The sequence below is a fragment of the Peromyscus eremicus genome, chromosome 22, assembly GCF_949786415.1.
Source record: "Peromyscus eremicus chromosome 22, PerEre_H2_v1, whole genome shotgun sequence".
NCBI classification, from domain to species: domain Eukaryota; kingdom Metazoa; phylum Chordata; class Mammalia; order Rodentia; family Cricetidae; genus Peromyscus; species Peromyscus eremicus.
The window spans coordinates 13,847,095-13,870,396 of record NC_081437.1 but is presented as its reverse complement, the minus strand read 5'-3'; the positions used below and the strand labels follow the sequence as shown (position 1 = coordinate 13,870,396).

The window sequence follows — 23,302 nt, the reverse complement described above, 5'->3', positions numbered from 1 at the left end:
TATTTCAAAACACTGATCCTTCCACCCACCCACCCCAATACAACAAACAAAACACATAAAACCAGAAGAAACAAGACAAAATAAACAAAATCCAAAATCTAAGAACGTAAAGCTAGGTCAGAGTAGTCAGATACACACCCACCCACACATATGGTACACTTCTAGAAACATAAAGTTTCTAGAAAATACAAAACACCGAGGCAGACACAGCATCTCCGTTGTGTTGGTTTACGGCAGGCATCGTCATCATGGAACGGCTCCTACAGATAACGGTCCTGTACCCTTCCTGAAAATGCCAAAGTCAGGAAGGACAAAGGTCAAAACACTGCTCCAGATTCACAGAGACTGGAAAGGAAATGCAGTGTGAGATCCCGAATTCCCTTCTGCAGTGGGGGAAAAGGTTTGCAAAGAGCAATACCAGGGCAACTGGAAAAGTCTAAACACCGTATGTGGATTTGATTTTAAATTTCTTGATTTTGGTCATCTGTACTGTGGTGATGTTAAAATAAAAAGAAGAGGAGGAGGAGGAGGAGGAGGAAGAGGGCTCAACAGCTTCCTACAGCACTAGCCAGGCAAGCCTTGGGACCTGAGTTCAATCCCTGGAGTCCCTATAAAGGTGGAAGCATTAACTCCACAAAGCCATCCTGTGACCTCTGCACACACACTGTGGCATGCTCACACATCAATAATAAAGTTTTAAGAAGATTTATTTTTATTTGTGTGTGTGTGTGTGTGTGTGTGTGTGTGTGTCTGTATGCCATGTGAATGTGTGATCTGTGTATTTGTGTGTGTGCATTCGCCATGTGTGTGGGTGTCCACAGAGGCCAGAGCAGGCTGTCCCCTAGAACTGTGGTTCTCAACCTGTGCATCACGATCCCTCTTGGGACATCGAACGACCCTCTTCACAGGGATCTCCTAGGACCATTGGAGAACACAGACGTTTACATCACTACTCATAACAGTAGCAAAATTACAGCTCTGAAGTAGCAACAAAAGTCAGTTTATAGTTGGGGTCCCCACAACGTGAGGAACTGCATGGAAGGCTGAGAGCCTCTGCCCTGGATCAGTTAAGGTAGTTGTGAGTGGCCCAGCCGGGGAACTGGGAACCAGACTCAGGTCCTCTGCAGGGACAGCAAGCATTCCCAAGCACTGAGTCATCTCAATCCCCAGCACAATTTTTTTTTCTTTAAAGTACATTATGGCCTCTAAAGGCCACAGAGTAAACTTCAAATGATAGCATGATGTTTACAATTCTTCCTACCTCACCCTGATTTACCTTTCCTGTTTTGTCTCTCAGATTCTTCCCAAATACCTTCAGCCTCCTCTCTTATTTCTCAGCCTGGAATGTCTGACCCTTCAGGATCGTATTTCCAATCTCTTCATTTTTCACAGTTCAACTCAAATGTCCCAATCCCCAAAGGCAGGGCTCTTTTCTGGACACATATGATGCTTACCCACCCTCCCAGCCCCAATCCTTACATTACTCATCACACTGGATTTCCATCGATACCCTCCTTAGTCTCTGGCATACAGAAGGCTTTTACATCTTATTAAAGTTTCACTTTCTAGTTTTCTTTTTCTCTTTTTAAAAGCAAAAGCCACCGTACATGTTGATTACTATTAGCACAATATTTGGGCAAGATTAAATGGATAGATACAGCTATCGATGGAAAATGTTTTCCCATAGTTACCAGTCACCTTCAGCTTGAAGGGGTATACCTTCCATGCTAACTTCAGAATTCATAAAGTATTTGACTCTTGAGTTAATGGAGTTCTGTCTACAAAAACAGGAGTAGGCTGGGGGCCACCCACGACTGCAAAAAGACATGCACAGACAGACAGGCAGAGGAGTAAGCGATACTTGACTGAAATTTTTAAATTCATTGGAAAGCTTCCATGGAATTTCCTTACTGTTAAGGATGTACAGAATAAGGTTCACAGGAGGAAAGAACACTTGGAGGATCATTTTCACGACTGTTTCACTTTATAGTCCCGAGGGCTAAAGGAAGCACAAGGAATACACAGGCAAACAAATTAAGACAGGGAGGAAGTGGTGAGCAGGAAAAAAAATAAGGTAGAAAAACCGACTTTCCTAATCTAAGATCTAACAGCAAACTGTTAAAAACAAACCAATCAACCAAACCAAAGCCTGGCTTTAGGAATGTTGAGGGGAAGGAAAGGACAGTTTCAAGGCCAGGGAAGATCCCTCAGGGATGCCGCCCACCGCTAACGGTCACCGGTTTCCAATGAAACCAAAGACGCACTTATGTTTAATAAACTTGACGGGGGGAAAACGGACTCCACAGACGGAGCATTCCGATCTGCCTCACCGAGTAACAATTTAAAACGCACACACCCGCGCAGAGAGGTGTTCGTGGCAACACAGTCGATCTCGTTAGAACTCTGGAAACTAGCTCGCCACGTCGTCTACAGACTCTGCACAACGTTTGGTTTATGCCCCACGCTTCGGGTGTGCGCACAAAAGACCTGGAGGTTTGGGAGGCACTCGTTTCGCTTCCAAGCCTCTGAGCCAGTCACTGACTTTTCCCCGCGTCCAGGTCATACGCGGTCTCTAGATGCACAGGCGCGCCCGCCCGCCCGCGTCCCTCCCGGGCATCCCCACGCTCCAGTCCTCCGGAGCCCCGCAGACCCCGCTCTCTCCACCATCCCTGGCCTAGGAACCCGCACTTACGGCACAGACTCGGTGTGGCGAGGGTGGCACCGTGTATATCCGTGAGCAACCCCAGCCCGCGCCGTCCGTCAGTCCGTCCGTCCGCTGCAGCCTCGGGAACTCCCGAGAGACGCAGCCGCAGCAGCGTCGCCGGGGCAACCGGGACGCGCAGGCCGCGCAGCTTCCGGACAAAGGTTTCCACCCAGAGCTCGCTCGGTTCAGCCTTCGGTGAGTCATCCACGGCTCTTAGCTCCTTTTACCTTGTGCTGTTCCGAAGTCAGGTTCTGAGGCATCAGGCGTGGCTGGCTCATGAACACCTTTTTCGTTAACTCGGCAACGATGCTCCGGAGTCCCGGGCGGGTTCAGAGTAGGGACAAGGTTGGTCACCCCAGTGTAGAGGGAAGCGAGGCGAACATCATCGGATGGTAACCTCAGGAAGGAGAATTTGAGTCGTTACCCACAGAATAAACCGAACGTCAAGGCACGCACACAAAACACCTATCATATGCTTTGCTTCTCTTTGTAGTGTTCGGATATATATCTGAACGTTCCTTCTTCCCTACAGGTGTCTCCTCCTCTACCTCACCACCCATTTTCTCACGAGTATGCTCAAACATCACATTTTAAACAAAATTAAACCCGTGACCACGTGCACCTCGCTCCTCTTTCAAGACCAGACACATGATTCCGCTAAGTTCATCTAAACTCACACCTACATGCTTTTATATGGTTTCTGCCCTTCTGCTAGAAAACATTTCTCATCAGGTGTACCAAGTCACTTTATGTCCAAACCTGTTGGCGTGGTTCCGTTTTTACTGGACTCCTGTGTGTGTGTGTGTGTGTGTGTGTGTGTGTGTGTGTGTGTGTGTGGCCTTGGGTGTCTTCCTTGCTTTTCACCTTGAGACAGGGGCTTTGCTTTTGTGTATGACAGAGTGGCTGGCCTGTGAATTTAGGGTGATTGTCCTGCCTCTCCATCTTGCCCTAAGAGCATTAGGGTTACAAATGACTGCTGTTGAGCCCGGTGTTACCTGAGTTCTAGGGATTCAAACCCAGGTCTTTACACTTGCACGGAAAACGCTTTATCCACTGAGTCATATCTCCCGCCTACCACCTATTTTATTTTTATTTTTTATTTTTCTGAGACAGGGTCTCTCGATTCAGTCCTGGTTGTCCTCAAACCTGCAAAATATAAAAGGCTGGCCTCAGGATTTGCCTGCCTTTGCCACCACGACTGGGCTCCACTCCACCTTTTGTGAGATGGGATCTCATATTTCCCAGGCTGGCCTGGAACTTGCTATGCAGCCAAGGAAGACACTTGAACCGAGTGTCCCGTCTTTACACGTCCCAATACTAAGTATTGGGGTGACATATGCACACTTGGGTTTCTCCAAGCTACTTCCAACTGTTCCTTGAGCATGCAGCATTTCTGTATGTCTAAACTCTAACATCTCCACTACCAGACCACCCCTTATATCAAAAGTTTCTTTTCCTCTGCCAACACTGTCTACAGCTGTCTATGTTTCTCTTTCCCTAAAGCACCATCGAAGAATCTTTTAATGTTTGTGTATTATGATATATATATACATATACACACATATATACATATAAAGTATATGTATGTGTGTGTGTGTGTTCATATATATGGAGGGAGAGGGAGAGGAAATGCATGAGAGCACCTTCTCTACATGGCCTGGCCTTGAACTTGTGACCTTCCTTTGGAGTTACAGGCATGCTTGACCACTTTTTACTTCTTCTATTTACCTTCATTTTACCCAAACACACTCCCTGGATGGATTTCTGTCTTTTCTCCAAAGCTGGAAAAGTACCTCAATAGGAAATCACCAACAGATATTAGATGTCCTTTCAGTGGTTACAGGCTACGCACCCCATACCCCACCCACCCTTTCCTTCTGTGCTAGTCATGATGGAAACGACTAAACCTTCATTTTTGTGGTCTCTACTAAAACACGACTCAGACACATCAAAACACCCACAAACAATTGCCTTTTTCAAAACCAGGACACAGTTAAGAAAGATATCCTGAATGTTAATAAAGACAAGATTGTGTAAGTGGATCTCTTCTACAGAGCCTAGGATCTGTCACCTAAATGATTCTCTGAAACCAGTGATCCTTGGGTCACATTCAGAAATGTTGACTTAAATTTAATCCATACCAGCAGTTCTTATTCCGTGGGGGCATATCAGAATAATGTATACATCATAAAAGCAAACATTATTGGGCCTTACTCCTAAAGAGTTTGATTCCAAGGATATTTTGTGAAAGCTTACGGTTAATAAGCAACCATATGGTACATGTTTAGGGAAGGGGCAGTATTTCTAAGTGCTTGGCGGTTTAATGTGGTAAACACTTCCAAGACGTAGCCTATAGGTATTGGAAAGTGGAATAAACACCAGCTAAGGTTTAGGACATCGCCCGCCCTGGTCACCAACGTGAAGAGCAGGAGCTGGTTTCTCAAAAGCTTGCCCTCCAGTCTGCTTTTCAGCTAGTTAGTGGTTATTCTCATAAAAGTGGATTAAAAAATTAATGTTGGTTATTCATAATGTATTAGGGAAATAATATCTGTAATTGCTCTGATTCTAGACACAGAAATGGCTCTGAAATGAATGATCCAAGGTCACCGTAACAGGTTGGGGAAGAATCAATAGAAACAGCAACTCTTGGTCACCCAACCAAGTTCTTCCCACTTCATCTTCCCATTCCTGACCTTCAGAACTGCGTTCCCCAACACTCCTTGACTGTCTTATCTCAGGCCATGCCAAACTATGTTCTGTAAAGGGCCTGACAATAGACACTTGTGCTTTGCAGGCCAGACTGTTCCTCTGAAACTGCTCAAGTCTGATACTGAATATGAACCTTAGACAACACGTCAATACATAGGGGGTGCCTTGTTCTCATAAAACTTTATTGACAAAAATGGGGTGGGCTAGATTTGGCTAAGATATTAATTGCCAACTCTTGCTCTAACTAAAACGTTATGAATTTGATTTTCCTGACAAGAATACAAGAATCTACAAAAGATGTCCTTTCTCAAATGTGGGAATATTACATTAAAAATACAGGTCAAATAATGATGACTATCGAGGGGAGAATTGGATATTTAAGATTTAAGTCAAAACAAAGCATTTCCCCTTAATGCTATTAAGCCAGAAGACAATCAACTACTCAACAGCATGTTAAAAAACATGTTTATTTTACAGTATGTACAATCAGGAACATGTTTAAAATCATTATCACTTAGAATAAATGAAGAGCATAAATCACAATTCAGTTTGTTCTTAGTGTATACATACTCACATCAAAATATAAAGAACATATACCAAAAGAGCCAGAAGTGTGCATTTGCTACAACTTGATACCTATCTTGATAAGATAGATACAGTTCATTGGAAAAAACCAATCAAAAATGATTTCCACCAAACTAAGTTCCTGTGATGTGTAGTAACCATTATAATGTTTATATGAGGTAGTAACTAAATTATTTTGGCCATGTATTAATACTCTAAATCAAAAGAAATATGAAAATGATAAAATAAGGCCAACCAAAGTAAAAATTCCATGAGAAATTTGATCACGTCACTCTGGAATGTTACAGTTTGTCAGTGTGATTCTGTGAAATGTCTAGTGTGGACTCTTGAACAGTGCTATTCAGTCTTCGTGCACACTGTAACCCAGACGACTTCAGTGTTCTATCACGGTACCGCCATTCTGTGATTTAAGTCTTTTTCATAGGTGTACCTAAGCACAGACAAGCAATCTTACACGATTCTGCTTAAATAGAAAAAGATCAGTTACTACAACAGGGGGTTAATCGGTTTGTTTCACATAGAAAACAATCCAAATCCACGTAAAAAAGACGTTGTAGAACCAAATGCATATTCCCGGCGTCACAGCTTTCTTTGTGACTCGTCCATCACATAGCAATACTCTGTGCAAGGAAACACCAGTACATTTGCATTAAAATTGAAAACAAGATTATAAAATGATTACAGCTCGTTACCATTTTAAAAGTTACAAGATTTATATCCATATTACTAAATTATATATAATAAAAATACAATAAGTGTTAAATGTGTTTCATTGCCAGCATCCCATTTTGTAATATAACCACACCCAAGAATATACTAAAGAATTCTTAAAATATTTACCCTAGTTGCATTTTAATCAACATTTACATCTGTACAGATAAGACACTTTTACATCTCATAAAAGTACATTATCTACATCAATTCTTAGTGTATGTCTTCAGCAAATGAAGTTTCACAGAAAAATACTGCTTATATGTACAAACGTTACAGAACAATGGATTAAGCACTTGTGTGGTTCAATATGCTAAATACGTCAGACCACTAAACACAAAGCCCTCCCATCGGCCTCATGCCACAACAATTCAGAAGGGACCGAAGCCAGGCCTGCGGCCTCTGCACAGCTCCACGCATCCACCAACGCTCAGCAGCTGGTCACTGTCCCTACAGGTCACTGTCAAGACCTCCATGTCTTCAGTAGCTGTTTTCATGACCCGCCAAAATGTATAAATTGCTATTTGCTGTTGGGTTCTCAGTTGGTCTGCTTTCCAAAACCACAACCCTAGAAGTAAGAAGAAACACACAAGGGAACGAAGTCATTTCTTTATGAAAACTAACATCAGCTGAGAACAAGATCCCCATGCCTGCCTCCCTGTTAGCGGCCTCTCTAAATGCTGCCCACCAACCATGGGCAGAACCCACTTCTAGGCCCTATGATTACAGGGCTGGGTCCAGCTCTGGGAGGTGCCCACCACCGCCTGCCTCCAGATCAAAGCTCTTCTAGGACTTGGGAGTGAAGGGTGAGGGATGAGGAGAAACCAATAACATAGGAATAATTTGGGGGTGGGGGGAACTTGGTTCTTCCTAATTATCCTAAAACAATCTGCAGTTTAGAATCTGGTGGTAATTCAGAATAAAAGTCCAAAATCTTATCTGGCATGAAACTAAAGAGTTCTGTGTGTTCACATTCGCTGTAAGTCACTCTCAACAGTGTGACTGGGGCAAACAGTCCCACTGAGGCAGACGGCCCCAACAGGCCTGTGAGTTCCCGCTACTCGGAAGACGGTCTTTCAGTATTAAAAAATGAACAAACAGTGTTCAACATGCAGAAATTCCACCTCTCTTGAAAGAGTAACCAGCTTTACGCTGGACCTGGAAAACATACTTAGTACCAGTCACTTCATAAAACCCATCTTCGTACCTGTCAGATCCAAGGAGCCTGAAAATTCTTGTGTTATCTGAAATTTCTTGTGTTACCTGTTTAGTTAAAAAATAATTTTTAAAAATTCCTCAAATTAAAGATACAAAATATTTAAAAAATTCTTCCTTTCTTTTGAGACAGAGTCCTGCTATGTAGCCCAGGATAGACCTGTACTCCTGATCCTCCTGCCTCAGCCTCTTGAGTACTGAGATTTCATGTATGTGGCATCATACCTGACTCCAATATCAAATCAAAACCACCACCCCACAATCCCCACAATGTGTAGGATGGAAAAGGTCTCGGCCTCATTATTCATGTGTTACAAGTTTGTAATCACATCAATTTTTTAGTTAAGGAAAAAAATGTGGTGAATTTGGAACTAATCCTAAAATACTGGTGAAAGAAAATTACTTGCTGGACCATAGACTTCCAGGGAAACTTTTAATGACAAATTCTTTTTATCCATCCAAAGTGTCTTGTCACTCATGTTAACATGAGTGGTTGCTACACAGTCTGACAGGAAACATTTAAAAGCCAGCGGAGAGTTTGAATTTATTAGCTGGGATTTCAGGGGAGAGGTGTGCTTGGCTGGGCACAGCTCTGGTCCTGTAGACTGGACAGGAATGGTCTCTCCCCACATCCCTCTAAGTACAAGCCAGTCTAACGCTTGAGACATGCTCCAGACTAACAAGCAGGTTCCCACTTCTTCCCTGGTGGATGTTCCCTCAGTGTGACCAACTAACTACTAACCACTTGAGGACTAAAGACTGAGACTACAAAAGAGAAACTCAGTGTTTATAGAACACAAAAATAGTCCAAACGATGCCTCTAGCAACAAGCCCTTTTAGTGTTATAGGCTGAAACTTAAATATTCACTTTGATGTTGAAATGAAATTTATTCCACTAAAGCCCTACAATGAGCCGTTCTACAGACATGAGTGTCTCTTCCCCTCTGGTGTGACAGGGCACTGGTGAAGGAAACCCCTTCAACTTCAGCAATGGTGGCTCGGGCCTGTGACTGCTAGGGAAGCAGGGCTTGGCCGGTCGGAAGGATGTGATGTTCTTGGAGGTGTACTGTGTGGTTTTGAAAAGGCCTCCATGTAAGATTTTGAACAAACTTTCTTTCCTTCTTCCTCCTGCCCCCAAACCCCCTTTTCTATTCCAACCTGCTCAAGTGAAGCTCCTGAGATTGGCTTGGGGATCCCGGGGAAGTTTTTGATGGTTTTACCTGCCTATAATATTTTAGGGGCAACCATTCTTCTCCCTCATGCTAACCCCAGCACTGCCAGCAGAAAGGCTAAGCTGAACTAAGGACATCAGTGTCTCAAGAGTTATTTCTGTACAGTAGGAAGCACTTATACAAGGGGACGACAGTCATGTCACGTGAATAAAGGATCTAGAGGCAAGATGGCTCCTCAGCGCTTCGGGGGTCACTGTTGTTAAGGCAGGACAGAGCGTCCTGGGTCTGGGGAGGTCATGTGAGTGGTGGCAGAGGTTCTTGTTGGAGTCTGAGGGTGGTTGTGTGGAAGCACATGGAGTATGGACTGAAGCTGGCTGGCTGATGAGTGGAGAGAAGGTTCTAGAGTCCCGGAGCATGTGCTACTGATCCCGTCACTGGACTGAACGCAGTAACCATAAACAGAGCTATCACTGGGATCACTTAGGAACTTCACAGTGTTGAGAGAATTGCTTGAAACAGACTTTGTATCATCACAGCCAGACATTACATGGAGAGAGTCCAAACTGGAGGTCTCCATCGGGTCCCTCCCCTCAGAGATTGGGGAACCTCTTGGAAGAGGGGGCGGAAAGACTGTAGGAATCAGAGGGAATGGAGGACACCAGAACATGGCCATAGAATCAACTAAGCAGGGCTCACAGGGGCTCACAGAGACTGACACAGCAAACCCAGGGCCTACAGAGGCCTGCACCAGGTCCTCTGTGTGTCTTATGACCATCAGTCCTTCTGTGGGACTCCTAACGGTAGAGACTGACACAGCAAACCCAGGGCCTGCAGAGGTCTGAACCGGGTCCTCTGTGTGTCTTATGACCATCAGTGCTTTTGTGGTAGGGTGTATCTCAGACTCTTTTCCTCCACTGGGCTGCCTTGTCCAACCTCAACGGGAGGGTATGTGTCTAGTCTTATTGTATCTTGTTCTGCTCGACTGTCAACTTCTGGAGGCTTTTCTGAAAAGGAAACAGAGAGGGAGTGGATCTGGGGAAGGGGCGGGAGAGCTAGGAGGAGAGGAGGGAGGGAAACTGTGGTTGGGATGTATTGTATGAGGGAAGAATCTATTTTCAGTTAAAAACTGAAACAGAAAAGGAGACAGGTCTTACTCTGTTGCCTAGGCTGGATCCGAACTCTTAGCTCAAATGATCCTCCGGCCCAAGCCTCCTAACACTAAGACGACACTATGCCTGCCCCCTTATGACTACTTAATGAACACGCTTCAAAAAAGACGGCTTACCTCATTAGATCTAAAACTTCGACCTTGCATCCCGTGTTTCCAGAAAGCTAGAACACTGTCTTGTAGACAAACTAGTGGGCAAGAACAACCCAGTTACTGTTAACGGTATAGAAGTCCAGTGACAAGCATCCTTCGTGCCTGCCTATCCCGCACAGCAATGGTCCCACCGCCACCTCGCTACTGCACAGATATGGCGTCCTTACCTCTGAGATTCAAAACATTTAATATACATGGTGCATTCACCTTTTTGGTATGAAAAACTTACTGAAAATATGCACTAGACATTTGTTAAGTTAAAAAATAAAACATATGAACACACAAAAGTACAGACAACAGTAGAGAAGCCATATGCACATTCCTCCCAATGATCAAATCTAAATATTCTACCCCATTTGCCTTTGCTCCAAACAAAGACAAACACACCTAGATTCCCTCAACCCCACCCAGATCTCATCTGGCCTGCCTTCCTCGCTCAGACAGCACTGTAATCAACTTTGCATTTATCAGTCTCAGATGTGTTTACATTAATTAGTTCCATATTGACTTTTTTGTTTTTGTTTGTTTGTTTGTTTTTTTCCGGAGCTGAGGACCGAACCCAGGGCCTTGCGCTTACTAGACAAGCTCTTTACCACTGAGCTAAATCCCCAACCCAGTTCTACATTGTCAAGGTAACAACGTTATGTTGAAGTTTCCTACTGCCATCCACTTGTTTTGATGAACAATTATTTCTATTTTTCCTTATTATAAACAATGGCACACTAGTCATTCTTGTGCATGTTTCTGAAAACCTGCACAATATTTTCTGAGGCATGGCATTAGAAGCAGAAACAGTGGGACATAGGGCACAGGCACAAATAAGGACGATTTTAGTTTTACATGTTTCTATCTTCCAGTTCCATATTTACACCGTTGATATAGTGTAACTGGAGGAAGAAATCTGATTTGTTTCCTGAAGAAATCTAATGGTGCTGGCATCATTTTCCCACTGACATACAACACTCTAAGTTTCCATTTACATGTGGTCCTATTCTGGTCCTTCTCTGTGTCCCATTCTTCTGTTGGTACCTGTGTTGACAAACACAGTTTGCTCTTGGCCTTGGCCTGTGCCAATGTATGTACATGAAAAACTATTTTATTGGTAAAATACATAAAAAACCCACCCCAAACCCCAAACCTGTGTATGACATAAAAAAAAAACCCCAAACCCCAAACCCGTGCACAACATAAAAAAAAAACAAAAAACCCCAAACCTGTGCATGTTAATCCTAATTGTTCTTTTCTCCAGCCCTGCACTTCATGATCACTTTGTTTTACTTTCTCAGCACGTTAAGATACTGATATGCCAGAAATCCCTTCCAGAGACTACAACCACTCATGAGAAAATGGCAAGAAGTAAATTTTATGTTTTAGAGATAGGGTCTCAAGATGCTAGGTTTCTGAGCTGGGCTGGAATTTGCTATGTAGCCCAGGCTGGCCATGAGCTCACAATCTTCTTATCTCAGTCTCTTGAGTTCTGGGGATGCATGGATGCATCACTACTCCTGGCTGAAGGAACTCTTAGACACCAAACTCTCTGAGCAGCAGGAAACAACTGCAAACACAGCAGGATGTACCAAGTCCAGATTTTAAAGCACTGACAGGGGACCCACAGGACTCTGGAGGACACGTGAACTCATAACATGTTGTAAGAAACACTATTTAACTTTGTGAACGCCACATCTGAAAGGAAGCAACCATTCATTTACAGTGTATGTGACTATTACACAGACTAGAGAATGTACAAGAAGGAACCCTGACAGTGACCTCAGGCTATTATATCCAAATGGAAAAGGCCTTAACAATATATATTCACAGTGTCAGCAACTATCAGACAGACCATTTGAAACAGTTCACAATGCAAAGAAATACAAAGCAATGACTCACCTATGGACTCTATCTGGAAATCGAAGGTGAGCTCTGATGATAATTTCCTGCTGGATTTCAATCTTCCTTGGAGATTCACTATTTTTATACAACCTACAGGAAAACAGAAGTCACTCAATGGTCTGAGGAGAGAAATCTTCCCAGAGAAGACACAAATAGACACTTACAATCCAAGCACACGAGGATGGTGTCTCTCTCCAGCTGGGTTACATGAGTGACGTTTGTCTGTGGGGTATCTACAACACAAATGCAGCCGGATAAAGTTACAGAAAGCTACAATATTTACAATGCATCTTTCTTACACAAAGAGACTTGCGGACTGCTGCGTTTGAAATGGATGAACGTCTCCTGCAGGGCACACACAGTCTGCACTGGGTCACGTGTGTTCTGACACCGATGTGGACATCAGGCACAGCAGATTCTGCTCCTGTCTGGTCTACGGCTAGTGAGGGCGCTATTCACTCATTATTGTAAATACATTTGAAGTCAGGAGTCTTGCCTTGTAAATACCGTCCTGGCCAACTTCTGATTTTAAACTCAGGAGATCTGGGCTGTGCTTTGAAGATCACCAGAAGCTCTTAGCTCATGTGATCAACATGTATTAATGAAAGAATTGGAGAGTAACAAATTACTTTTTAACTGTAAATAAGCTAAAATACTGAAGCTTTTTCCAGAAGCTCATAATGTGCCTGTGGGGTGTGGAGCTGGTTATGTGTGTGTGTGCTTGCCTGGGCTCTGTGTGTAGGCCAGAGGTCAGCACTGGGTGTCTTCTACAATTCTCCTAGTCTCTTGAGTCAGGGTCTGTCACTGAACCTGAACTTGCTGTTTCCTCTGAATGTCCCCACACTAAGGTTACAGATGCACGACACGTGGGTCCTGAGAATCCAAACTCAGTTCCTCACACTGGCACGGTAGCACTGTAGCCACCGAGTCATCGCCCAGGCCCCAGATTATCCTTAGGAGGCACTGGTGCCCCAACAATACTCTCAAGATTCCCTGAGAAACTGGAGTGTGAGAGCCTGGGCCAGTAGAAAGGAAAGCCCAAATCATTCCCTCTATCTTCATCTCGTGAACTCTGAGAGATAGTTCCTGTATTTATGGAAATCCTTCAGATAAAACCATGGTAAGTTTCTTGGAAGGGAGCTGTTCTAAAGTCTTTTGTCAGGAAATGAGGCCTTTTATTTAACAATTAGAGTGCATTTAAAATTCAAACACTTCAGAGATCTAAGACATTATTGAAACTGACTGACAGCAAAATATTTCTCACTCAGCAATCTTTTCCTGTCAAATAAAGACAGAACCGGAAAGCATGCGTATCCCAGCTGTCTCACAGGGAGACGGTGGATAATGGAGAACGTAACAGGCTTTGGGAGAGCCAAAGAGAAACCTCATAATACTGCAAAGGGCTATATTATACACATCTTCCTTCTGCAAAGTCTCTGAAGAAATACGATTCAGTTCAGTGTGCTGCTCAACACCTCAGGCTCCACATGTTGTGAAAGCATTTGACATCTTTTATTCCCCACCTAAGTATGTGTGTTCCTCAGTGTGTGTGTGTGTGTGTGTGTGTGTGTGTGTGTGTGTGTCTGTCTGTCTGTCTGTCTGTCTGTCTTCTGTCCCCTTTCTCTTTTTCTCCTTCTCAACCTCCATCCCTATCCAGTTCTCTGACAGGCTGTCACTCTCTTAGCCCAGGCTGGTTTGGAAGCTGTGTAGCTTGTGCTGGCCTTAAACTTCCAGCAATCTGCCTGCCTCCGCCTCCTGAGTGCTGGGATTCCAGGCTTACTCTTCTTTGTATTAACAGTCTTCTAGACTTCCAACCAATTCCTGCCTAACAATATCTTACTAGAAACTGTTTCTCTCACATTCCCCTTTTGAGATGTCCATTTTCTATTGCATAGCAAAACATTCCATAGTGGAGTGTGTGTTTGGTTGTTGTTGTTTGGGGGAGGGGTCTCATGTAGTCCAGGCTGGCCTTGAACTCACTATGTAGCTGAGATTGGTCTCGAACTCCTGATCTTCCTGCCTCCACCTCCGAAGTGCTGGGATTACAGGTGTGTACCACCACACTTGGCTCTACAGTATTTTTAAAGAGAAAAAAGTAAAAGGGGCTTTCACCATCAATGGGTTGTTCAAAAACTAAAGATAAGACAGTTAAAGGTCATTTTTTAAAGTGTGAGAGTTCAATCTGGTTTATTTACCACAAAACTAACATTTTATGTCTATTATTTTGCTGCAGTACAATATGAGTTTCAAACTATAATCAAATTTCTGTAAAAGGACTATTCAGACCTAATATTTGCTAAGGTAATTGGGGTAAGTTGCCCTAAAGGAAGTGCCTGTTCAGTAACTTGGCAATACAGATGTAATACTTGAGAAAATAAATTATATAGAAATTATTTTCAAATATCCTCACAAATACTTCAGAAATAGTCATGAACTTACATATGTATCTGAACTTGAAATCATTTAAAGTTTCATTAAAGATACTGAGTACGAGAATACCAACTATAGGAGACATCATTCTGAAGGTATTCTAAGGTAGCCTCCCTTCCAAGGCACTGTGTTCTCTATTAGTCTGAGATTGGTGTATACACGAATTGTTATTTTATTATTTATGTGTTACGGGTGTTTGGCCTACATGTCTGTCTGTGGTGTGCACCACTTCACTGCCTGGTTCCTGAGGAGGCCAGAAGAGCCCCTGAAAAAGGAGTTACAGACAGGTGTGAGCTGCCACGTGGGTGTTAGGAATTGAACCCACGTCCTCTGGAAGAGCAGCCAGTGCTCTTAACCACTGAGCCATCTCTCCAGAGCCTGCACTATTCTCTTAAGGCGTGGTGGTCTCCTAAACATCACCAGCACTGACTGCGGCTAACAAAGGAAACACTCTGGAGCTGGGGCCCAGCAGTTCTCTGACGCAGCTCACATTTGGGGAGCACTGGCTTTCACTAACTACTAGTGATCTCTTTGACTGATATCCTTACTAAAGTGACAGAGTGAGATTAAAAAGGTAAAAATTAAATTTAAATACCTGAAAATATAAATGCTATGAAATGCATACATTTAAAAATATATTATTTTGAGACAAGGTCCTTGTTATGTAGCCCAGGCTAGCCATCTCTCTGACTCAGCCTCCTAACTGCTGGGTCTTTTGGTGTGTACTTCCAGGCCTGGCCTCTGGCAGCTGTAAATGGTTCCTTCATTAATATGCACTTCAGAAAGCCTCAATCGTTATGTGAATAGTAGCACCAAACAACTGAATTCTGTAAAACTCTAAAAATTAGTGTGAAAAGAGATGGAAAGCACTATCAAAATATTAAGATTATTTGCCCATATCTTAAACTGTTACTTGGTTTTTGAGAAACATGATTCAGTTGGAAATATTAATACAGCATTTTCAAAGTAAAATTACTAGAAATGTGTGTGACTTCTATATTTTGAGGGGGAGAGAGAGAGAGCTTGGGATTGAACTCCAGCCTTTGTGAGCACACTTTTTAAGATGTTCTTTTTAATTATGCATGCATGTGTGTGTGTGTGTGTGTGTGTGTGTGTGTGTGTGTGTGTAGGGATTTGTACACATGAACGCAGGTTCCCTTGGAGGTCAGAAGAAGGTGTCAGATCTCTTGAAGCTGGAGTTACAAGTAGTTGTGAGCTGCTTGCCATGGGTGCTGGGAACTGAACTTGGGTCCTCTGCAAGAGCAGCGTGTGCTCCTCACTTCTGTGCCTTCTCTGCAGCCACGGAAGCTCCTGGCCTGGGTGTACTTTGCATTACACCAGCAGCCTACAGAAGTGATCAGAGCTTATTTGTTGCCTTTTAGATAAACATCTATCTGAAGTGCATGACTTTAAATAATATATTCCTCAAAAGTCAGAAGAATACACTGGGATCGACCTCATTTTATAGTAAGACATGTGTGTTCCTATGAAAAAACGTTTAACAAATATATGCGGTTATGTGGTCTGGATCTGAAATGTCTTCAATCGGCTCATGTCTTAAACCTTTCATTTTACATTTTATAAATGTATTTACTTGTGTGTGCATGTGAGTTATAGTATGATGTGGAGGCCAGAGGACAAGTTGTGGGAGTCAGTGCTCTGCCATGTGGTGGGAAGGCCAGGCAAATACCATGACAGGCTCCTAATAACTCAGTTAAGGACCAGCCCTCAGTTCCTGCCTCTTGAAACTGGACAGACAGTTTCCGAGGAAGCCACGAACAAAGGGCAATCGATCACCAATGCCCCCAACGGCCAGGATGAGAGGAACTACGGTACCAGGCCTGAGCCAGGCCCACAGTAGCTCAGGCAATAACCAAATAAGGACAGCCTGGGACTTGTCCACACTTGCCCCCAAACGGAAAAACTATAGCTTTAGCCAACCCCTGCTAGCCCTAACCAAACATACTAATATGATTTCCACTTACGTAAGCCCATCATAGATAGAATGACCTAACTGATTTTAGAATTCCTTGAGCTGAGAAGAAAAGAGCCTGTGAGCTTCTCTCCAGGTCTCCATTTTGTCTTTGTGTTGGATGTGCGGCCCCAGCATGCTGATACTTCTTATTCTCGAGAATTAAATGCTCTTGCTGATTGCATACACATCTGGTGGTCTTTTGTGGGACTTCTCTAGGACCCTAACAGCTGGTCCCTGGTATAGAACTCTGCTCATCATGTTTGGCAGCAAGCTCCTTCACCCTCTGGGCCTTCTTGCTGGCCCTCCATGTTTTATTCTTGTTCCCGATTGGTTGGCGGTGCTCTTTTAAGAAGCTGATGGAAGGTCATCAGTAGGGACAAGGCTTTCAAGGGGTATAAATCGCCTGTCTTCTACTTCCTGTCTTGTTCTGTTTCCTGGTCGGGCATGATCTGAATGGGGGCCCATCACATGCTCCCATTGCCAGAACTGCTCTGCTCTGTACCACAGCAGGCTTCCCTACCACAGTGGTTGAAGCCTTTTGAAGCCATGAATCAAAATAAATCTTTCTAAGTTGTTCCTGGTTTGTATTTTGGCCATAAAAAGACACATGACAGATTCAGACACCAAATTCATGTCCACATTTAAGTAGTGTATGTACTTTCTATATATGTATTTTTCAATCAAACTGTTTTAAATGTGTTAAACACACTAGCTATAATGTAGAGCATGCTATCTCTTCTTCCAGTTTACTAATATAGTTATTTAAGACAGGCTTTTTATGCAGTTTCTGCTTGCTGGGAAATACAACCACATGCAGTAGCTTTAATAACTCCGGAATGATCACAAACCTGATTCTGTAAACCATGACGAGGTAGAGTTTGGATTGACAGTCTCAAATCGAACCACTTGGTTGAAGTCTCGCCCTCTACTGACCCCAACACACACCAGAGGGTACTCCTGCTCAGAGACCACCAACATCTCAAACATCCGGAGTGGACACGGCATCGGAAAGTCTATGTGCTGGAGGAGACACAAACAGGTTGAGCAGAGGGGCCGAGGCCACAGCATCTGGAGCGGCAGGGAGCGATCTGAGCCTCCCCGGACGCGGAAGGGCTTTTTCCTCTCTCAAGACTGCTTCTTGCTCCAGGGACCCAGAGTGTGCAGATAAATCTGAAGTTCAAAGTGTCTTTATTAACAGGAAGTTGAAATTACACACTTTTGGATACTAGTGCCGGAAAGGAATCTCTCGAGAGAGCTAGAAAATGAAGTTCAGGAGCTGAGTGACTGGCTAGCCCTGCGCCACTAAGTTCTTTCGTGATACTCATCTGCTTTCCTTACCAGATGAGTAAACATGGAGGAAAGACAAGCAATACCAACCCACACATGAACAGAAAGAGACGAGCCTCCCAACTCAAGGGATTTCATCAATATGTTAACTTTGATTCAATGCCACTCTTTAATTTTATGTAACTTTACAATTATTTTTATATTTCTCTAAAGAAAACAAATACATTCCCAGGTTGGAGATCTGAAAATAAGGAACACTAACTTCATTACTACCCAGGGACAAAATAACACGATATGCCCATATCCACCAGAATGGCTGAAACTGAGCGACAGCAAGCATGAGAGCCCAGTAAAGGGTGGTGGGGACAGCCAATGGTTAGATACACCATCTACCAATGTTAAACACTCGCCTTACGACTCGACAGTATCCAAGGTAACCTACAGAAGGGACGGGCATTCACAGGAGACTACGCCCAAGTGTTCATGGCAGACTGTTCAGAAGAGCTAGGAAACATTCAACTGCCTGATAGCAACAGGAGAGATACAACACTGAGGCCAGAAGAGGGGCTCAGATCTCCTAAAATCAGAGTTACAGATGGCTGTGAACCACTGTGTTGGTGCTGGGACCCGAACCTGTGTCCTCTGGAAGAATAACCACTGACTCATCTCTCCAGACCTAAGCCTGTCTTACTTTTAAAATAACTTAAGTTTTAATTATGTGTGTGTGCGTGTGTCTACAGGTGCTGGAGGAGGCAGAGGTGTTGGATCCCACGGACCTGCAGTTACAGGAGGTGCCAGCCACCTGATGTGGGTTTTGGGACCTGAACTCAGGTCCTCTCTAAAGCAGAATGTGCTCCTAATGGCTATCTTCAGCCCAACCTTCCATATTTATGATCAGGGAATTTAAAGAACTTTCAGATGTGGTTAAGACTACTAAAGGAGGAAGAAAATGATCCTTCTGGATCTTTTTGTTCTGAGCATGAAAGAAGCCAATAGGCTTTGACTCTCAGTGATACCAGGCTGAGGACAGAAGTCACTAACAGCATGGATTCCTGATGTAGACCCAGGAGCTCCAGGGAGTGAGGGCAGTCCCTCCATCTGACTTACTCTAGTACACAGCACTGAGTCTTTAGAGGGAGAACAGTATGGTTGGGAAGATCTCTAGTTTAATCTTATTTATGATAAAACAAAAACATAGCCTAATGAGGCGCACACTGCCAGAAATACCACCAAGAGGAAGAACACAGAAAGCAAGTTTTGAATGCGTCTAATAAACAGTCACAGTACAGAAGCACCGAGAAAAATGAGTATCAAATTCATAAACGAGATGTGCAGTGTAGAGAAGTCATAAAGCAGACAGAGGAAGGGGAGTTCAAGAACCATCGGGAAGAGGGTGCGGGACAGTCTTACAGGAGGGGCCGGTGTGCACTGACCCGCTGTCTCAGAATGCTGGCCACAGACCTCGCTAGTCAGTCAGATCAAGCTCCACAGTGCCATTCACTTAGAAAAGAGAAGCCATGGAGGGGGACCCTGAGACTTGCTGCACGTATTCCCTCCTGCGTGCTTTGTGTGCTGTATGTATGTGTCATGTGTGTGTGGAGGCCAGAGGAGGCTGTCCGGCGTCTTCTCCACCATTCATTGCCTTATTCCTTTGAGACAGGCTCTCTCACTGACCCTGGAGCTTGCTGTTTCTCTGACAGGCAGGCTGGCCAGCAGCCCCAGAGACCCTCCCCACCCTCTCCCCACTCTCCAAGCATCTGCACATGGCTATACCCACCCCTCTTTTTACATGGGGATCCACATGAGGGCCTCATGCATGTACAGCAAGCATTCTTATCTGCTGAACCCCGTCCCCAGACCTTCCTGCACGTTCTTGATCTTTCTAGCCCCTTTAATGGAGGAGACACGGTCTAACACAACAGGAAGTGACCCATGGAAGTCATTCATGCTGAAGCTTAATCATCTTCTCGGTGTGTGTGGGTAACGGATACCATGAAAGTTTTAACTTTATAGAGGTGAAGAATGGGAGGACCAGGAAGGCTGCAGCTGAAGTAAATAAGGAAGAAAGGGCAGGAAGGGCAGGGAGAGCCTGGAAACTCCAAACTGAACAGAGACTGCAGCTCCACCTAGGGAAGTACTTTTTTGCATAAAAAGATAAAAGACAGGCTGGGGGGGGGGAAAGGAAAAAAACAAAACAAAACAATTTTGCCTCAAAAAGGCCGCATGCTCTAGGAAATTAATATGGCTACTTTCCCTTAGGCTTTGAGTTAGAGAATTTCTGTTGCAGTGAAATTATTTTTGGAATTACTACCTCAAAAGGTTTTCAAACTTTCTTTAGCGTCAATGAAGCCAGAGAGTGACATTAACTGAGGACCAAAGTTGGGTGCTGTTGTCTGTAGACTTCAGGTGACAGGAAGTCTGTTCCGTACCATAGTTCTGAAGGCACCTATTCCAGTTTCCTGACAGTTATTCCACAGGGACCAAATGCTCCAGAAACACAACCACACCAGAGCAAATGAAACAACTGGAAAAACGTCACTTGGCGTTTACTTGGCGGGACCGATGTTCTTTAGACTTAAAAAAAATATTTCCCTTATTTTTTTTGTTTTTGTTTTTGTTTGTTTTTTTGAGACAGGGTCTCACTACCCTAGCCTGGACTTGAACTCCTGATCCTTTTACCTCCCTCTCCCAAGTGCTAGGATCACAAGTACCACCACCACACCTAGAACTTCCTTGAAAATATTTCGAAGATGAATTATTAGTGAAAGATCCTAAGGAAACGTAAAGCCCCCAGTTCTCCCGAGGCCATGGGAAGGCTGGGCTCTTTCCAGTCCCTCACTGCTATACCCTAAACTACTCTCTGGTTTCTTGTAGAGCTTTCCCGTGGCCAACCACGTAGCTTTTACAATCTACCACACAATCCAAAAATCATTAGAATTGAGAATTAGCTGGAAAAAAGTTTTCTCTTAAAGAACAGAAAAGCTAACAAGGGGCTCATACTAAGGATGCCATGAATGCTTACCTTAATTAACATAAATTTCTGCATTGGCTCAACCCATTCTAATAGAACAATGCTAGTCTGAAGTGCTCCGCACAGGTATTTATGGCCCGTGTAAGGATTTCTTACTGAAAAGGCAAAAAAGTAAACATTAGTTTTCTTAGTGTATAAAATCCTTACAATAATAGTTACACGCCCCCTACTCCCCCCCTAAAAATATTTCTAACAAAGACTCAAAAGCAGGCTGCCCGTTTGTTCCTGATCATACAGAAGGGGGAACGAGAAGTACTGTTTCAGGAGATGGCCAGAGGTGCCCCCAGCACTTAAGGATCTTTGTTTACATGCACCCGTGGGGCTGCTCATACCATCGGGAGTCATGTGCACAGTGTCAGGGAAGTTAGCTGAGGCTGCCCCACACTGAAGAAAGGGCCAAGGTGAATTTGGGGAGAAGTTGTCAAAGGATAGGAAATTCAAATTCAGGTGGTCACCGGGTGCTGTTGACAGTAATGTGCAGAGCTTGGCTTCTAAAACTAAAATATTTACTTATCCTCTTTTTTATTATACCCCTTCTGTGGTCGCTACAAAACATTACAGGCACTAGTCACATTTTATAATATAAGCTTACAAATAATAAAACTGAATTGCCTCAGGTTTTTTAGCTTTTTTTTACATTTAAGATATATTTAAATACATGGAAATAAGGGGTTTTTCAAAAACTGTATGAAGGACAAAATCCATTAACTTCGAATAGGTTTGAAACAGTTAAAAAGCAGAGGCACTGAGGGGCAATACGACCCAGCCAAAGCCAACAGAAAAGCCCAGCTGGGAAATCGGAGACAAGGAAAACACGGTCTCTTTCTTCACACAGAGCCAAGTCAGCGAGCGCCTGGGTTAGCTGCCACTCCAGGGCCAAGTCCACACAGCGCTGTCTGTCAGCAGCCCGGCCCCGCAGCTGTTCCCATTTCCTCTGAGCTCTCTGCCCGGCCTCTGGATCTGAGGCCTCAGCCTCGCCCATCTCGTTGTTTCTCTGCACTGCTCCTGTCTGGCTCGGTTAGTCCTTGTGCGTGGACTGTAGCAGAGGTCACGTCCACATTGGTCCTCACACACCTAATGCATCTGTTCACAAGAATCCACCCAGCTCTGCAACCTGCGTCCAGCTGAGTATTCAGCACCGAGCATGCAAGTGACAGGATCCATTTTCCCTCACGTTTATGTCATTCTGCTCAGTGTCCTCTCCAGCTACTCCCAGTTCATCCTCCCGAGGCCTGCACAGCCCAGAGGCCTTGCCCAGCGGCCTGTGTTTAGCGGTCTTTCCACACACCGGCAGTGTAAGGGCAGTGTGCTCCCGTCCCTCTTTGCCCAGCAGTCACTTACGGGAAGGAAACCATTTGGGCTTCTGTTGTCATGTGTAATCAGAAAATGAGTTGTTATAAGGGTCGGGGGGCAATCTGGTCCAGAAGTGTGTGCCCAGGGGAACTACAACCTTCCTGTCATGAACACCGGTTCACAACCACAGGTATCAGAGTGCATGCTGAGTGAACAAGAGCAGCTGCCTGAGCCCTCTGTAACCATTCACAGGGAACAAGCCACGCTTACTTCCGGTGACGAGAGTCACCACCATCTCAGTGATGACAACAATCAACAAAACATCTGCTGAGCACCTGCCACGTGGAGGGTGCTGTATTTGTCTTAGTCTACACAGACAGGGAAAGGCCAAGAACTCTGCTTTACTTGAGAGGCGAGGGGAGCTGAGCTACACCTATAGGACGTGAGCCTCACAAGGCTCCCTTACAGTCTGCAAAGCGGGAGTCTACTTACCCACACAGCACTTCTGACAGCCCTTGGTTTCGGGGATTTTTGCTGATACAGCAAACTTCCTAAATTGGAAGGGAGAAGAGTATGTGATGCAGGCAGGCAAACGGTGCATTGCAACAACGCTGTTACAGATCGGGGGGTGGGGAGGTGGGGGGGTGGAGGGGGAGCAGGAGCTAAATGTTAGTTCTGCTGAGTCTACATTAAAGTGAGGATACAGGGCTGGCAGGACAGGTCGGGGGTGAAGAAAGGTATCTGCTACCAAGCCTGATGACTGGAGTTTAATCCCTGGCACCTAATGGTGGAGGGTTGTCATCTAATGTCCTCACGCACGTCGTGGTACAAGTGTGGGCGCACGCACAACACACACACACACACACACACACACACACACACACACAGAGTTAATAAGTAAATAAATGTAAAAGGTTAAAATACAATGGATCCCTTTCTCAGGTCCTTCCACTAGTTCCGAATGGGTTAAACTTTTAAG

General features: G+C 44.3%; 2 protein-coding genes and 1 long non-coding RNA gene across 7 annotated transcripts in view; 1 reads left to right on the top strand and 2 right to left on the bottom strand.

Annotated features, from left to right (window-relative positions):
* Nucleotides 1-3,144, bottom strand: part of Cdkl4 (cyclin dependent kinase like 4) — a 62,643-nt gene extending 59,499 nt beyond the window's left edge. The window contains exon 1 of one of the 4 annotated variants that reach the window (XM_059248484.1): nucleotides 2,932-3,144. In XM_059248484.1, coding sequence (XP_059104467.1) covers nucleotides 2,932-2,982 — 51 coding nt within the window. In that variant the 5' untranslated portion in view covers nucleotides 2,983-3,144. Of the gene's footprint in view, nucleotides 1-2,692; nucleotides 2,821-2,931 lie in introns of those variants that run through there. The other 3 variants (XM_059248483.1, XM_059248485.1, XM_059248486.1) reach the window with 3 other exon arrangements.
* A 1,555-nt stretch (nucleotides 3,145-4,699) lies between these two features.
* LOC131897554 (uncharacterized) lies at nucleotides 4,700-5,761 on the top strand. Its single transcript, XR_009375727.1, has 2 exons — nucleotides 4,700-4,737; nucleotides 5,274-5,761. It is a non-coding gene; the product is annotated as an uncharacterized LOC131897554 (long non-coding RNA).
* A 100-nt stretch (nucleotides 5,762-5,861) lies between these two features.
* Nucleotides 5,862-23,302, bottom strand: part of Map4k3 (mitogen-activated protein kinase kinase kinase kinase 3) — a 150,309-nt gene continuing 132,868 nt past the window's right edge. For both annotated transcript variants that reach the window (XM_059248481.1, XM_059248482.1), the window contains 8 exons: nucleotides 22,816-22,874; nucleotides 21,022-21,125; nucleotides 17,561-17,732; nucleotides 12,472-12,540; nucleotides 12,305-12,397; nucleotides 10,382-10,452; nucleotides 7,917-7,972; nucleotides 5,862-7,277 (listed from right to left, as the gene is read on the bottom strand). In XM_059248481.1, coding sequence (XP_059104464.1) covers nucleotides 7,190-7,277; nucleotides 7,917-7,972; nucleotides 10,382-10,452; nucleotides 12,305-12,397; nucleotides 12,472-12,540; nucleotides 17,561-17,732; nucleotides 21,022-21,125; nucleotides 22,816-22,874 — 712 coding nt within the window. In that variant the 3' untranslated portion in view covers nucleotides 5,862-7,189. The remainder of the gene's footprint in view (nucleotides 7,278-7,916; nucleotides 7,973-10,381; nucleotides 10,453-12,304; nucleotides 12,398-12,471; nucleotides 12,541-17,560; nucleotides 17,733-21,021; nucleotides 21,126-22,815; nucleotides 22,875-23,302) is intronic.